The 15,292-nt window shown below is 46.2% G+C and overlaps 1 protein-coding gene across 5 annotated transcripts in view; it reads left to right on the top strand.

Annotated features, from left to right (window-relative positions):
- The window catches only part of AKAP13 (A-kinase anchoring protein 13), a 246,935-nt gene that overhangs the window by 176,385 nt on the left and 55,258 nt on the right, over nucleotides 1–15,292 (top strand). For 2 of the 5 annotated variants that reach the window (XM_079954143.1, XM_079954147.1), the window contains exons 12-16: nucleotides 846–1,213; nucleotides 4,327–4,380; nucleotides 7,351–7,413; nucleotides 8,598–8,790; nucleotides 11,289–11,397. In XM_079954143.1, coding sequence (XP_079810269.1) covers nucleotides 846–1,213; nucleotides 4,327–4,380; nucleotides 7,351–7,413; nucleotides 8,598–8,790; nucleotides 11,289–11,397 — 787 coding nt within the window. The remainder of the gene's footprint in view (nucleotides 1–845; nucleotides 1,214–4,326; nucleotides 4,381–7,350; nucleotides 7,414–8,597; nucleotides 8,791–11,288; nucleotides 11,398–15,292) is intronic. The other 3 variants (XM_079954144.1, XM_079954145.1, XM_079954146.1) reach the window with 3 other exon arrangements.

The raw sequence follows: 15,292 nt of genomic DNA, 5'->3' as shown, positions 1-15,292 counted from the left end.
CATTGTATCCAAAATTCACCATTAAACTACAAGTGATATTCCAATCCTATTAACGATTTTAACTGTTTACAATGGTTTTTAAGATAAATTATAAATTTTCCCCATTCTTTATTAAAATTTTGGTCTTCCTGATTTCTGATTCCCGGTCATTTTAGCCATTTCAGCATAATCCATCAACTTGATCTGCCATTCTTCTCTGGTAGGGACTTTATCTTCTTTCCATCTCTGGGCCAATAACATCTGCGCAGCCGTGGTTACATACATAAATCGTCTTTTCTGCTCCCTTGGGATTTTGGCACCTAGAATTCCTAAAATTCTAATGTCACCTCCAGTGCCAGAGGCATTATGTTTCTACATTCCAGTTGCTGGAAATCCTAGGCCAGGAGAATGTCACTGTGTTCATCTTCTGCTTGTGAGCATCTCATAAGCATCTAGCTAGCTACTCAGTGTGAGAACAGGCTGCTGGACTAAATGGGCCTTCAACCTGATCCAGCAGGGTTCGCCTTCACCTTCTTCACTGTGGCTGTGAGAAGCAGGGGTTTTACTGCAGTGGGCTTCAACTTTTGGAATAGGTCTTCTTTTCTAAAAGAAGGTCCTCTCTGTTTCTGTAAAGGCTGCAAGACGTTCAGCAACCTTCAGCTGGTGTTTGATGGATTTGGTTGTAGTTTTAAGACTTTTATAAGTGTGGATATGTTTCAAATAACTCATTATCTTACTGTGCCATGTAGGTCTGTGTAAACATTGCCTGCAGCCTTGATTATCGGCTAATAATTTTAAATAGATTAATACAGTTTCTGCTTGTTTTGTCGTTGTCCTCCTCCTTTGCTCCCACCCCTGCTTCACAGCAGCCCGAAGAGGAGCAGTCGGCGGGCGATAGCACAAGTTCTAGTTTCTCTGCCGACGATACGCTGTCCCTAGAAAGGAACTCGTCCCTTGGGAGTGACATCTCCCTCCCTCAGGCGCTAGGCATCAGCAGGCCCAAGGATCGGTACAGCCTGGATGGCAGCTGCTTCAACATGGCAACAAACGCAGAGGGCCAAGATGGCGAAGCTGGCGTCTCCGGGGAGCTGGACGAAGAGCTGGACAGCATCACGGAAGTGCCTCCTCCTGCTTCTGCCCTGAAGAGCTCCATGAGGCCGCTGTCTCCTTTCCGCCGGCATAGTTGGGGCCCTGGGAAGAATGGTAGCAATGAGACCGAGATGAACCATCGAAGGTGAGTAAAGGATGTGGCCACCCAGTGATCCATAGCTGTGGCAACGTCAGCCTTGTGATCTTTATTTTGGGGTGGGGGAGGGCAGTAAGGCAGTAAGGCCATAAAAGTTATTAGCCTGCAATTTTTGGGCGGTATGCAGTGAAGTTTTACTCAGACTAGATCCAGACAGGACTAGCTCAGGTCCATGGAATACCACCCAACGGTCTTACTCTGAGTAGGACTTAGTTGAATACAACCCAATATTTATTATTATTATTATTACTCTTTTACTAACCAGCTAAGGGAACAGTAGCTGATATTTCCATGTGGAAGAATGGGATCTCCATTTTCTGCAGCCAGCATGAGAACCAATTTCTCAAAGCAGTGTTAAAAATAGCCTTCTACCAAGCAAACTAGTGAAAGAGGCACAGGGGTGATCTGTCTCCCTGCTCCGGCCTGTGTAGCTGACGTGGTGGATGTGGAGGGAAGATGCTTTACTTCCTCTGCAGCAAGCACAGAAACCAAATGGGATAGTGGAGGAGGAATGGAAGGATCGGTCCCTCCCTTGCCAGCCTCCTCACTTTCTTGCCTGTCTGGTTCTTAAATACAAGGCTGCAGTAAGAAGAGTTTTAAGGTCAGCAAAAGCACCACTGTGAATATTGCTTGAGTTCTAGGGGGGGAAGTCTGTGACAGTCAATCACAATAACTCCTTCTTTGTACCTGTGGGTTGGATTTTTACATTTTAAAAAAACCCAACATAATTTTGACCTTTGAACATAAAATATAATTGTATGGATTACAAAAGCTGTATTGAGACAAATCAGTAGCATGTCCACCTCTCATTTGTAGAAATACTGGCTGGATATTTTTGTTACTGACAAAACTGATTATGATACAACAAAAATGTTGTTAGCATAAATACATACAGCATAGCAGAATATGGGGGCAAAAATTGGGGCCAGCTTTAGAAGCCAGACAAAATTATGCATGCCACAGACCAGGGGTTTTGTCTGTCATGTCTGACTAAACTTCGGACACACTCTGAATGATAGAACAAGCCTCTTTCCACAATCTGGAGGCATGTGTGGCTATCTCTTCCCTGCTGCACTGAGCCACGGAGAAGCTTGGAAATCAGAGAGACGTTTTGCACTGCTTTCTGAACTTCTCCAATGGTGATGGTCGCAGATTCTGCCCCCTTTTCTCCCAAGTGCTCAAGAAAACAAAAGTTGCACTCACCAACGATGAGGTGTCACGTGTATTCGTGCAGTCCCAGAGCAAAACTTTCTGTTTCAATTTGAGAGGTCAAAATATGCGTCCCACAAGTGCAAGCACGAGTCCTTGGTTTTGGAACGAGTGCGCTTGGGTCGCAGCAAGCCACAGAAAGGATTAAAGCAGCCTTGTGTCTTAAGTTTCACACAGGTGAGTCAATGGATTGGAGGGGGGGGCAGGTAGCTCTTGTATCCTAGCCACAGAGGAAGGAAAGCCCTTCTTGGCAACCCACATGGAAATGCAACAGGTTGCTAAGAGGAGCAGATTGCTTGATCCCTCCTCTGCTTGTCTGCTTGATAGAAGTGTGTTGCTGGACTGCATCGGTTCAGTCCAGGGCACAGGGCTGGAAGTTTCATGGCATGAAGAGAAGCAATCAGATAGTTACTTCGCTCTTTGCCATAAAATCCAACCCCAGATGTTACTTTAGGTTTTACAGATTGAAGTGAAGCTGTCTTTTTTCCTGTTGTCTGTTACTATGGGGCAGCCGAAAACCTTTAATTTCAGGTTGTTTGTGTATGTTAAGTAAAAACAGGATAGCTGAAGAAAATTGACAGAATACTAGAAAGTCAGATTGTGTACAATCAACGGTGTGATTATATCCTAGTAGGATTCTTAGGACAAAGTCATTCTTGTGACTCATATTATTGCCTCATTACGACTCACCCTCATGCACTGGGGTGGGGGTGGGGAGTGGCTGATGATCTTACAGGTACAAAGCAGGTAACACTTCAGGTTTCAAGATTAAGGAAGGCATTCGGCAGGTAGTTGGGGGGGGGGTCATCTGACATCATAGCTGTGCATTTAAAGCAGGGGAGGTGTAATTTTTTTCTAATCTGAGAGCCATAATGCCTCACTGCAAACCCTCCATGGGCTGCACGCCAAAGCTAAATTTAAAAGTGAGTGCAGACTGAAGATTGTGCATCTATTCGCCCCCCCTATTATTATTATTATTATTATTATTATTATTATTATTATTATTAAATTGAAATCCATGCATATGATTCTGGGATGGCTTTGGGGGCCATTAAGATTTCTTGGGTCCACCCTGATTTAAATCAACAGACTGTCAGTAAATACAATAAGCAGAATAAAGAACAAAATCTGCCGTTGATTGTACTCCTTCTGACTCATTCCTATGATCATGTGATGGTGAGAACTCCATGCACATAGAAAAATAGCATGTCAGGTTAGACTGAACCTTCAGCCTGACATGCTGCTTTCCCCATGTGTGTAGAACAGGGATGGGAAACCTCTATCTGCCCGAAGGCCGCATTCCCCTAGAAACAGCCTTCTGGGGGCCACATGTCAGCCAGTGGGCAGGGCCAGAGGCTGAAACAGGAAAAGCAAGAAATGCAAATTGTTGCTAGTTTCTGTATCCCTCTCTTATCTTCCATTGAGGCAAGCACTATCTGAGGTCAAGGATACTTTCCAACCTGCAAAAGCAGAGAGCACAAAACACAACTAGTTTGGAGTTTAGTTAGGAAGGGGAGGGGAGGGGGCCCGGGAGAGCCCAAGGGCCAGACAGAGAGGCTTGGAGACCCCTGGACCTCAGGCTCCCTATGCCTGGTGTAGATGTATCCAAGTGTACAACACTCCTGCACCTTCGTTCACAAGTGGAACTGGTCCTGCTTCACCTTTTGAGTCTGTTGATTTAGACCCAAGGTGACTTTCTTACTGCTCTCTGGGTACGTTGCTGGAGCTTTATAAAACATGCCCTTATTTACATGTTGCCTTTCTCCACTTCTTGTTCCACATTCTTTTAACCCAGTACTTCCCCGGCCAATCCCAGTCTGGGGGGATTTCTCATTTGTTCATATTGCGCCTTTGTCATTGCTGACTGACCATTGTCCATGATTCATTTTCAGTTCAATGCGAGTGCTGGGGGATGGTGTAAGGAAGCCTCCCACCCATAGGAGAAGGTACAGCACCACACTCTGATGCTGACTAACCATGTTGCATTTGAATGGCTACTAACTTCTTGCTTTTATGCCAACATCTCTTCGTTTATCCCAACACAACTGGCCAGCTTGTTAGCAGCTTTGCCCCTCAAGTTTGAGAGAGTGCAAAATGTTCCTGGTCTACTTTCCTTGGATGGCTGGATTTGCTGTTTGAGGTGGCAGGAACAGAGCGTAGTTTGAGGGGCTGGGTTCTTTTTGTAAATGTGCAGGATCCTGCCCCCACCCCATTGTATGTTCTTCATTATGTACCACGTTGGCTAATAAAATGGATCAGTTGACACACAGTGTTTCTGAGGAGGAATAAGCCTTGTGCTTGCATAACTCCACCCTCCCACCTCCTCTCCCCTATGTCTAGAGTCCAGGAATTGCAAATCATGGTTTGGAGCTACTTTCTAGGTTTGATTTTGAGGGTGGGGTAGTGCAAGCTGTAATTTGGCTATTTGACTGTAACAGGAAACAATGGTTTGCCAAGCCAGGAAGTAACTAATTGACTGAATGTATGAGAGGAGGAGGGAGTGTGCAAACACAAGACTTGTTCCCACTCCTCCCAAGTGGTGGTTTAGAGGAGTGGAAACATTGGGTTGTATCCCATGCTGCATGAGGGAACTTCCACTCGCACAACAGGACTTCCACTCCGTCTCCTCCCCGCCCACTCCCCCATATCTTCTCCAGAAGGCCCCCCAACTCTCTTGAACTAATTTGGGTGCAATTTAGTGGAGGAAAGAGAAGAGGAAGCTTCATCGCATGCACAGAAGCTTCTTGCATGAGCAGAGCTGCAGTATTGGATAAAGCCCATTCCATGTAAACTGAGCTACTATCTGCACAACCTTTTGACTAGATAGCAGTACTCAAAATATAAACAGTTCAGTTAAATATAATTAATTGTTTGCAAAACTGTCCCTAGATTTTTCAGAATAGGCAGATGTGAAGGAAATGAAACCGATTTACAAAATATTCAGTACCTATGATCTGGCTGCTTTTCTTTTCTTTATCCCTTTCCTTTAAGAACAAAACAAAAACAGTCTAACTCCCTTGAGAGCCAGTGTGGTGTAGTGGTTAAGAGCGGTGGACTCGTAATCTGGGTAACCGGGTTCGCGTCTCCGCTCCTCCACATGCAGCTGCTGGGTGACCTTGGGCTAGTCACACTTCTCTGAAGTCTCTCAGCCCCACTCACCTCACAGAGTGTTTGTTGTGGGGGAGGAAGGGAAAGGAGAATGTTAGCCGCTTTGAGACTCCTTCGGGTAGTGATAAAGCGGGATATCAAATCCAAACTCTTCCTCTTCCTCTTCCTTGAAAGCTGGGGGCATATAAATCTGTTCCTGCTCCCTGTTTTTTGTTACGTTCTGTGTTCAACGAATTTTTCCTCCACCCTCTAATTTAAATTTAAACACGCTGCTTGAGGCAGATTTGTAGATTTCCATACCAAAAAACCTCAGCAAGCCTAATCCTGCCAGAATTAATAGGGTATCCCATGCTTGAGTGGTGATTTTTGCAAAACATGTTTCTACAGATTTGGCAGAAGGTGGCTTAGAAAATTTATCGTCTATTATTATATTATTATTATTATTATTCCCACTGTTTAACATTTTGTTGAGCTTTAAATGCTGAAAGAGGAAGGCTCCAGCCATGGTATACTGTGTAAGACCCATTAAAGAAAGAAAAGGGGAAATGTCAGTCTCAAAGCATTTAGTGCACGATTGCGTTAATAACGCATACAAAAGTTGCTTCAGGTGCCTTGTAAAAACTTAACCTTTTGATGAGACTTTCCCTGACCCATAAGATTGGACCCTGTTTTAGATGCCTGAATCTGTTTGAATGCTTTTATATGCTTTTATGTTTTTATTCTGATTCATTGATTTTTAGGCTGTATTTTTTTGTAATGGGTATTTGTATATTGTACACAGTGTACACCACTTAGAGATTTTAAAACATTTGGGAGTTTAGGCATACTTTTAAATAAAGGTTTGCAGCCCAAACATACCGGTAACTGAACTGTTTCAGTATTCAGGCACACCCCCCTTCTTCCTGGTCCCCTACATAGGCTTTTTTGGCCCACAGTTCCATAGTTTTCATAGGGTTTTTTCTGCCTTTCTATTCTGTTCAGTGCCAATAAAACACAGTTCCTGCTATCCCTAATCCTGGGTGATGTTCTTCCTCAACCCTCCCTCTCATGTGAATGTTCCATTAATCACCTTCATGAATTATCCATCCATTCAGAACTCCATCTCCTCCATTCATTCTTTCCCAAGGTTCCATGATTCTCAATTACCCTGTCTTCTGGGCGCCTTATCTGTTAAACTCTCTTGTCTCCTAAACTCACTCCTACCCCTATTTCTCTCAGCCATATCCTTTCCATTGGGGCTCTCCCAGCCAAACTGGCTGTTCTCTTTCTCTCACTAACACCCCCTACTCCTGGTCAATATTCTGTGGACTGAAACTTCCCTAGGAGCTGCAGTGTTTCTGGGTTTTCTGTGACATCAGAGCAGCTCACCCAATAGCTAGTCTAGGTTTTAGTTAATTACATAGACATAGCTTTCTCTGGGGCACTGTGGGCCAGAACTTAACCCACCCAAGTTCTAACTCTCTAAGGAGAGACCACCTCCTTCGCCTCAGACCCTCTCACATGTTAGGATCAGAAGAAAGGGACTTCTTTGTGGCAGAGTATGTGCTGAACACATGTCCAGCCATTCACAAACTGATCCATGCAAAGTTAACAGCGGGAAAAGCAGCTCTTGCTGACATCACTACTGCAAAGCTGAGGCATGCCTGCCAATCTGCTACTCTCCCTCATTAACAAATGAGCATCAGGTGCTTTGGTTTAAAAGAGCTGTTTCCGTTTTAATGGATAGCAGGATTTGTTAGCACCTGCCTCTCTGACCACCCTGTAATGGCTGCCTTCTTGCTCTCTCTTTTGCCTTTTGGTGTCCTCAGTTTGAGCTGGTGTCCCTCTGATGTCCAGTGCACCACCGTGGGTGCTGATTTGAATGGCAGAAGGTAGAGTATACATAAATGTTCTGCAGCAGTAAAGGGAGCTTGCAAACCCCAAGATGTCGGCTTCTGGTGTGGTGTTTGTAGCCTTGTGGCATTGCTATGTGTCTGCTGTCTTAAGTATTGTTCAATCTCTGTCTGGTTTGCTTCCTTTTGAAGCCTTTGAGCACATGCTCAAAGTTTGGCAAGCCAGAGTTTGTGGTGGCCTCCTCCTGTAGCCTTATTGGAGTTCACCGATTGGGTCTGTGTTGGGACAGGAGGAACCCATTCCTTCACTCCATGCTAACTTGAAGAAGGGGTATGTTGGTGTGTTTGGTACTGGAACTCAGGGCCATCAATTGAATCTGAGCATTGGAATATTCGGGACTGACAAAAGGAAGAACTTCTTCACACAGTGCATATTTAAAAATAGGGAATTCATTGTCACAAGATGTAGTGATGGCTACCATCATGGATGGCTTAAAAAGAGGGCTAGACAAATTCATGGAGGATAAGGCTGTCAGTGGCTGCTAGGAAAACCCTTCTAAAAAAATTCTCAAAAAGTTTGACAAGCATGTATATAGCATAGTCATAAAACCAATGAAATACCATTGCAAAATAGCTTTTCAAACTGGTCATCCTTTTCAGCATCTTTCGCCTTGGGGAAGTCGTTGCAGTGTGAAGTGCTCCTGTTCAGGGTTTGAGCTAGCCAACAAAGCCCTTTTCCAGTATATTCCATTCAGCTGTTGTCTCCGCTGCTAACTGCACTAACAGTAGATCACGTTAACTAACCAAGGAGATGAGATAGATATGAGTGTGCTTGCAACCGAATCATTTAAGGCAGGGGTCGCCAATGTAGTGGTGTCTGCAGGGAGCTGATATATATTCCTCCCCATCCCCGCCATATTGGTTTAGGGGGTGGAGGGGAGTATGGTTGAACCATTTTGTGGTCCTGCTTTTATCTTCTTCTGCTCACTTAGATGTGACAGTTGTTTGGTGTTACGCCATGCCTCAATGGCAGCCATTTTATGAGTGGTGCCCACAGCACTTCCTCAAAATTCCAAATGTGCCCACTAGCTCCCAAAAAGTTGGCGACCCCTGATTTTAAAACCTATTTTTGATTGGAAGCTTCCTCTCAGATATGCAGTGAGCTTGTATGTTGATCCACCGAGAATCTGCAGAAGCTTGAGATCTGTTTTCTCTCTCTTTAGTTACAGCTTAGAAGGCCTTGCTGGGGAGGGTGACGGTACTAAGAAGCCACCCTCCAGCCTCGAAACGGCAACTCTGAACACCAAAGATCTCCGGCAAAGCCCCCTTGCAAATGACGAGCGTGGTTCTCTAGTCTCACTCACCGAAGAGGAGCTGGAACTAGAACAAGGGGCAATTAGAAGTCTTAACCGCCAGGTAAACAAGATTCTTCTCCCCCCTCTCTCATTAAGAGTTTAATACCATCTGTATGATATCTACAGTGAGCTGAGTAGCCCATCCAGGCCATACCATATCTTTAAAGAAGCACTATGATACTACCGTATTTTTCGCTCTATAACACGCACCCGGCCATAACACGCACATAGTTTTTAGAGGAGGAAAACAAGAAGGAAAAAAAAATTCTAAACGAAACAGTGGATGTATGATTTTTGTGGTTCGTGCTGTGGCCACAGACATGTGATCTGACAGTGAGTTTGGAGTAGCCCAATGCAAAAATCCTGAGGATCCGTGCTTTATAACCACGTTTTAAGTGGGGAGGGAAGGAAAAGCACTCAAGGGACAAGGAGCACGCGTGGGGTGTGTAGAGAAGGATGCTGCTAATAATGCAGGCGAGGGGTTTAGGGAGAGAAGGAACACATGTGGGGTGGGTGGAGAAGGATGCTGCTAATAATGAAGAGGGGTATAAGGGGAGAAGGCTCCTCTCCTCTCCCACTTTGCTCCTTTAAAGCAAGCAGGCTCTGCTTTTCTCCCTCCTCCCCGCTCATCCCCGGCTTAGCGAGCTGAAAAACTTTGCTGCTATGTAGCGAGCTGAGTGGAGAGGAGAGAGGACAGAGAGCCTGCTTGCTTTAAAGGAACCAACCGGACAGGAGCCGCTTTCACTTGTGTAAGCAGCTCCTCTCCTCTCCCGCTTTGCTCCTTTAAAGAAGCAGGCTCTCTGTCCCTCTCTCCTCCCCACTCAGCGGCTCTTCTCCTGCTTTGCTGTTTCAAAGCGAGCCACGGAGGAGGGAAGGAAGGGGAACCATGGATCCTCTGCTCATGACTGCAGAAGATCCCCCCCCACCACCCGTAGGCATTCCCTCCATAACACGCACAGACATTTCCCCTTACTTTCTAGGAGGAAAAAAGTGAGGGTTATGGTGCAAAAAATACGGTACTTTAAACAGTAAAGGCTTCCCCCCAAAGGCTTCTGGGAACTGTAGTTTGTTAAGGGCCCTGAGAGTTGTTAGGAGACTCCTATTCCCTTCCCAGAGCTACAGGAGTTGATAATCACAGGGAACTCTGGGAATTGTACCTCTGTGAGGGGAATATATGGGTTTCCTAACAACTCTCAGCGGCTCCCATGTATGGTCTGAGTGTGGCCCAGTCAGATATCAGCAGAAGTGACATGAGTCAATGGAATGACTGTCGTGTCGTAGTGAGGACATAAGGGGGCCGTTTCCTGCCAGAAGGGAACTCCAGTTTCCTTGAATAGATCTGTAGCAGGTTGTTCCTCATTTGATCTGCCTGCCTCCCACTCTGTGACCCTGCTTTTGTACAGCTTAAGAGAAGAGGGCGAATTATATTTCTTTCAGCCTTGCCCAACCTGCTGCCCTCCAGATGAACTACAGCTCCCAGCCAGTATGGCCAGTAGCCAAGGATAGTGGGAGTTGTACGCCACACATGTTTTGGGCTACCAGGTTAGGGAAGGCTGCTATGGAGAGGAAAACTGGGCAGTTTTTCCGACTTGCGCATTTAAGCCCATTTCACAGGAGCATAGGCAAAAGCTGCCTTGCACAGAATCAGACTGCCATTCCATATAGCTCACTCAGCATTGCCCACACTGGCTGTCAGTGGTTCTCTGGAATTTCAGACAGGAGCTTCTCATCACTATGTGGAGATGCTGCGAATTGAACCTGGGAGTTTCTTCCTTTCAGATCACCTGGGGATATTTTCTGGGATGGTGGTGAGGGACCCATGTACAGCATGTGGCTAGTCTTGACTGGCTTGCTTGTGCCACTTTGAGCTGTTTACTCTGCATTCACCTTTCTGTGTTGCGCCTGCTTAGCATTTGTGTCTGAACCTGTGTGTAAGGTGGCCCTACAGTGGGGAGTCCGCTTTTTGGTTCCACGATGTTGGTGGACGTTAAATTCGCCAAGTGTTTCTTCTGTCCCCAAGTTCCAGAGGGCACCAACCCTCTCATTTTTAAAAGGTGAAATTGGTTTCACACATGCCTAAGCAAAGACCCATGCAAAGGGCCCTTTAGCTGCTTCTTCCCCAGTTGTGAGCATTAACAAGAGACTTGGACATAGCCCTCTGCTTATTATCGATCTCAGCTGCTTAACTCGCCAGCACAAGGCAGTCAGCAAATGGAGACTGGTCAGATGAGATGCACAGGTGCTCTGCTGAAGATGTTGTTGCTTGCTCATGCTGGTGAGGAAAGAGTTAAACAACCTTTTACTTGGTGGGTCTCAGCTTGCACAGGAGAAATCGACTCAGGTGAATAATGGAGACCTCATGCTTGGGATTGGAGTCTGCTGCTTTGGAAGTCAGATGGGAATTTCCTCAGGGCTCCTGTGAGCTGTCTAGCTCAGTATTGTCGACCCTGACTGGAAGCAGCTCTCCAGAGCTTCAGATGGGATCATGCCACGGGTTGCCTACCCCCTTTTGTGCAGTGGGGTTTTGTAGTTCAGCTTTGCTGTCTTGTTTTTTTGCAGATACGCCAAAGATCTCAGCCCCGTGCCTTCAGCTTCACCGCAACTCCTGTTTCTCCCCCACTGACTAAGTCCATGTCATTGATGACCATTGGCCAAGCTGGACCAGACAGTGAGTACACGTGGCTCTTTGTCTTTCTTACTGCATACAGCGTTTGGTGGTGACTGCACCTTGAGTATACTAATAGCACCTTCCCCTTTTCCTGTGCCATGGCAGCTTGGATATAAATAACTGGAGCAGAACACAAACACGCTGAGCTGCTTTATCCTGAGTCAGGCCTTTGGTCCATCACGGCCAGTACTGCCCACTTCCAATAAGCAGTGATTCTCTAAGGAGACACAGGGTGAGGCTTTCCCCAGCTTGGCTGCCAGAGAGTCTTTTTAACTGGAGTTGCCTGGAATTGAACCTAGGAATACAAAGCATGCAGCCTCCCACTGAGCTGTCAATCTTTTCTGGCAATCTTCAGATAAACAAAGTTGGGGTGGAGGTGGTTGCAGAGAACAAGGATGGACTTCATTCCTCCAGAAACACAGCATTGCTGCACCTTTCCACTTCCAACAGCGCTAGCTCACGTCAGAAGCAGCTGGTTCTTTGGTGGTCCTCAAAAAGCACAAATATGCTCCCTGTGACTAACATTCTCTCCCTTTTGAAAAATACCCACTCGGTGATTTTACGTATCTCTGGAGTTTTGAGAGACGTGGAGAACAAGTAATCTCTACATCTGCTCCATTCTCCAGCGGATATGCGATGACACACCTGTTAGATGACTGTGCGCCTTGAGGGTGTTTTGTTGATGCCAGAGCTATGTCAGTAAGTGCTGGTTTGCACAGATCCACTGAGCATCTCATGAGCCTTGACACATGTGCAGTGACTGTGTTCTGCCTCTGAATTACTGGGAATATAGAGTGGCAAGAGCACTGTGGTACTCATGTCTTGCTTGCAGATTTCCTTAAAGCGTTTGGTTGGCCACTGTGAGAACAAGATGCTGGACTAAATGGACCTTCATTCTGATCCAGCAGGACGTTTTTGTGTTCTTAAGGACCAGCACAACTCCCATGGGGAAAGGTGCCTTAAGTGATAGGGAACAGCCATATGCTAAGTCACACCTTTGCTCCACCTAGTCCAGAATTGCCTCTGAATACCAGTTTCTGGGAATTGTAAGCAGGGAGAGTGCTGTTGCTCTCACATCCTGCTTGTAGACTTCCCACAAACATCTGGGTGGCTACTGCAAGAAAACAGGATCCTGGACTATAGATGGGCCTTTGGCCTAATCCAGCAATGCTGTTCTTACGTGAGAACGAAGTCATTGCTATAATGCTTTGTACCCATGCCTGAACCTTTTCTGCAGTGCGCTGATAATAGTGTTTGCGCTAGGTGGAGGAGTTCCATTCCGTATTGGTTTTGAGATTGCGGCATTTGCACAGCCAGCCCTAACAATAGGCTGAGTGAGGCGGCTGCCTCAGGCAGCTGATTTTGGCTTGCAGAAACCCCTTAAAAATGGATCAAGGGTTAGTTATTGGCTATGTTTCTGTTCTATTTTTACTGCCAGGGAAAGGCACTTGTGAAATTTTCTGTCTCAGGTGCCTAAATAGTAATGGAATTATGTACCTTGAATTCAAGGAGGGCACAGTTTGCTGCTTTGCCTCAGACAGCAAAATGTGTTGGGCCAGCCCTGAGCATCTGATTGGATTTGCCCCGTATTCATTTTCATTCAGAAATCTGGATTTTGACTCATAGGTGACTTCTGCCATTTCCTTAAAAAAAAGTCTTTCCCAGACGACAGCCACTCCCATCAATATCAGCCAGCACAGCCTTCGTTTGACCCTTTATTTTGAAGCAGAAGTGTCACCCTCCTGAAGCATTTTAGCAAAGAGGGTGCTCTTATAGGAGAGAGACCCTTTTGATTAGGGAGCTTCTTAAGGATGCTTCACAAGGAGGAAAGCCTTTTTAGAAAAACCATTCTCAAGACTTGTGACTAATAAAGATGCTGACTAGAGGTTGTTGTCCCTTAGCAATAGTAACCAAAGCACTAAGCTGTCCATCTATTAAAATAACCGCTTCATATGCTTTGCCTTATTGCACCAATTTTCCTCCCCCTCCCAAAGCCTGTCATTTAAAAAATAAAGAAAAAGTAACGGGAAATAACCATTTGGTATCTTTTTCTTTCTCAGTTGCTAACCAAACACTAAAAGCAAAAAATAAAAAGAGGGGGGAAATTTCTTCCCAGAAAACAGGCTTGCCTGACAAATGAATGATTCCTCCTGCCTGTTCCATTAGAGGAAAACTTTCCATCCAACTTGGAAGGAGTGGCATTGCATCAGTCTGAGGCAAACTGTGGCTCGTTGTGCACATTCCTCCCTCCCTCCCTCCCTCCCTCCCTCCCTCCCTCCCTCCCTGCAGAATCTCCTTTTGCATATGCTACCAACTGGGACTTGGCAGGTATGGGGAAAGAACTCTCATAAAAATGTGGGGATCAGCATTGCAGTTGACCATCTGGAGGATGCACAGTGGGCTCTTAAGAGCAACCAAGCATTGCATCTCTGACGGGAAGTAGATGGTTGTACACAAGTGTAACTGCTGTTGAAACTGCCACCCTGTTCCTCTGCCTTAAGGAAATCCAGTAGGAATCTAGAAAGCTGAGCTCATCTAGCTTAGTATTTTGTCTGCAGCAGGAATGGGCAGACTGCAGGCTTGAGCGATCTGCTTTGCTTTTTCATCGAACCATCAGCCTGGATCCAAGTCCAAATAGTGGCTTAGAAAAAGGAGCAGGCATAGAACTAAGGAAGAGGGCACCTCTAAGTGCAATTTAGCCCAGGAATTTGTCCCTCCCCCCAACTGAGCGCACAGCTCAGGGGTCTGCAACCCACGGCTCCGGAGCCACATGTGGCTCTTTTACACCTTTGCCGCGGCTCCGGGGCGGATACTAGCGAGGGGAGGAGGCGCATTGTGCGCCCCGACACTCCCCACTGTGGTGGGCGCTGTACTGGCTGTGACGTCGCATGGGGGCGGTGCGTGAGTTAGTCACACACCGTCCCGACGTCACCTTCCCGCCTGCCCGCTACATTGTAAGGGGCATGTACGCTGGTCACTGTTTTGAAGGGGAGTGAAGAACACACACACACACAAAAAGGTAACTTGTTAATTTAACGTTTATTTCTGTGGGGAGGAGTAATTCTGAGGGGTCAAACAAAGAAATAATAAAAAGTGACAAAAAAGTTATTTTTATAATAACAAGTTTTGCGGCTCCCAGGTTTTTTTTTTCTTCGGAAATGGGTCCAAGTGGCTCTTTTTGTCTTAAAGGTTGCAGACCCCTGGCATAGCTCTTTAATGCAAAAATGCATTCTTGGGTTGCCTCCAAACCAGTTTTTGTTTCAGCAGCCTAATTAGTGGAGGGTGGTGAGCTATTGCTATTATTCAGCCACGGGAAACCCTTGCCCTTCCAGATGTTACTGAGCTACAGCTCCTATTGCGTCTGGACATTGGCCATGTTTGCTAGGGCTGGTGGGAGTTGTAGGACCAAAGGTTCCCCACACCCGAACAATTGGGATTTGAAAATCCTTGGTGTTCTGTTTCAGATCACCCAGGTCTCTACCAGGAGATCCTGACCTGCCTTCTTCCTATCTCTGGTTTGCAGTGACTGACAGTGATAATCTAGGATTTCATGTAGGGGCTATTCCCAGACACAGCTGGAGATGCCAGGGATTGAAGCAGGGGCCTTTTGCCTGCAGAGGACATGCTCTGCCACTCTCCTCATCCTACCCACTCCCCAAAAATGCCATCACTGCACGGCATGTCTTCCCATGCAGTGAGCCAGTGAATTGCAGCAGAGAAACATGCAGCGCAGTGGATGCTCTATAGTCCCAGCAATTTTTGGGGTAGGGATGGAGGAGGAGGAGTGGAGCTACCACTCTTGAGTGACAGCCAAATGCCTGCCCAAAGGTCTGGTTCCGGCCTTGGTTGAATTCAGATCTCAATTAGCACTAACGAGGCGTTTTCGCCTGAGGGT

The sequence above is a fragment of the Podarcis cretensis genome (genome assembly GCF_951804945.1).
Source record: "Podarcis cretensis genome assembly, chromosome: 14".
NCBI classification, from domain to species: Eukaryota; Metazoa; Chordata; class Lepidosauria; order Squamata; family Lacertidae; genus Podarcis; species Podarcis cretensis.
The sequence above is the reverse complement of the archived record's forward strand: the minus strand, read 5'-3'. Positions and strand labels throughout refer to the sequence as shown.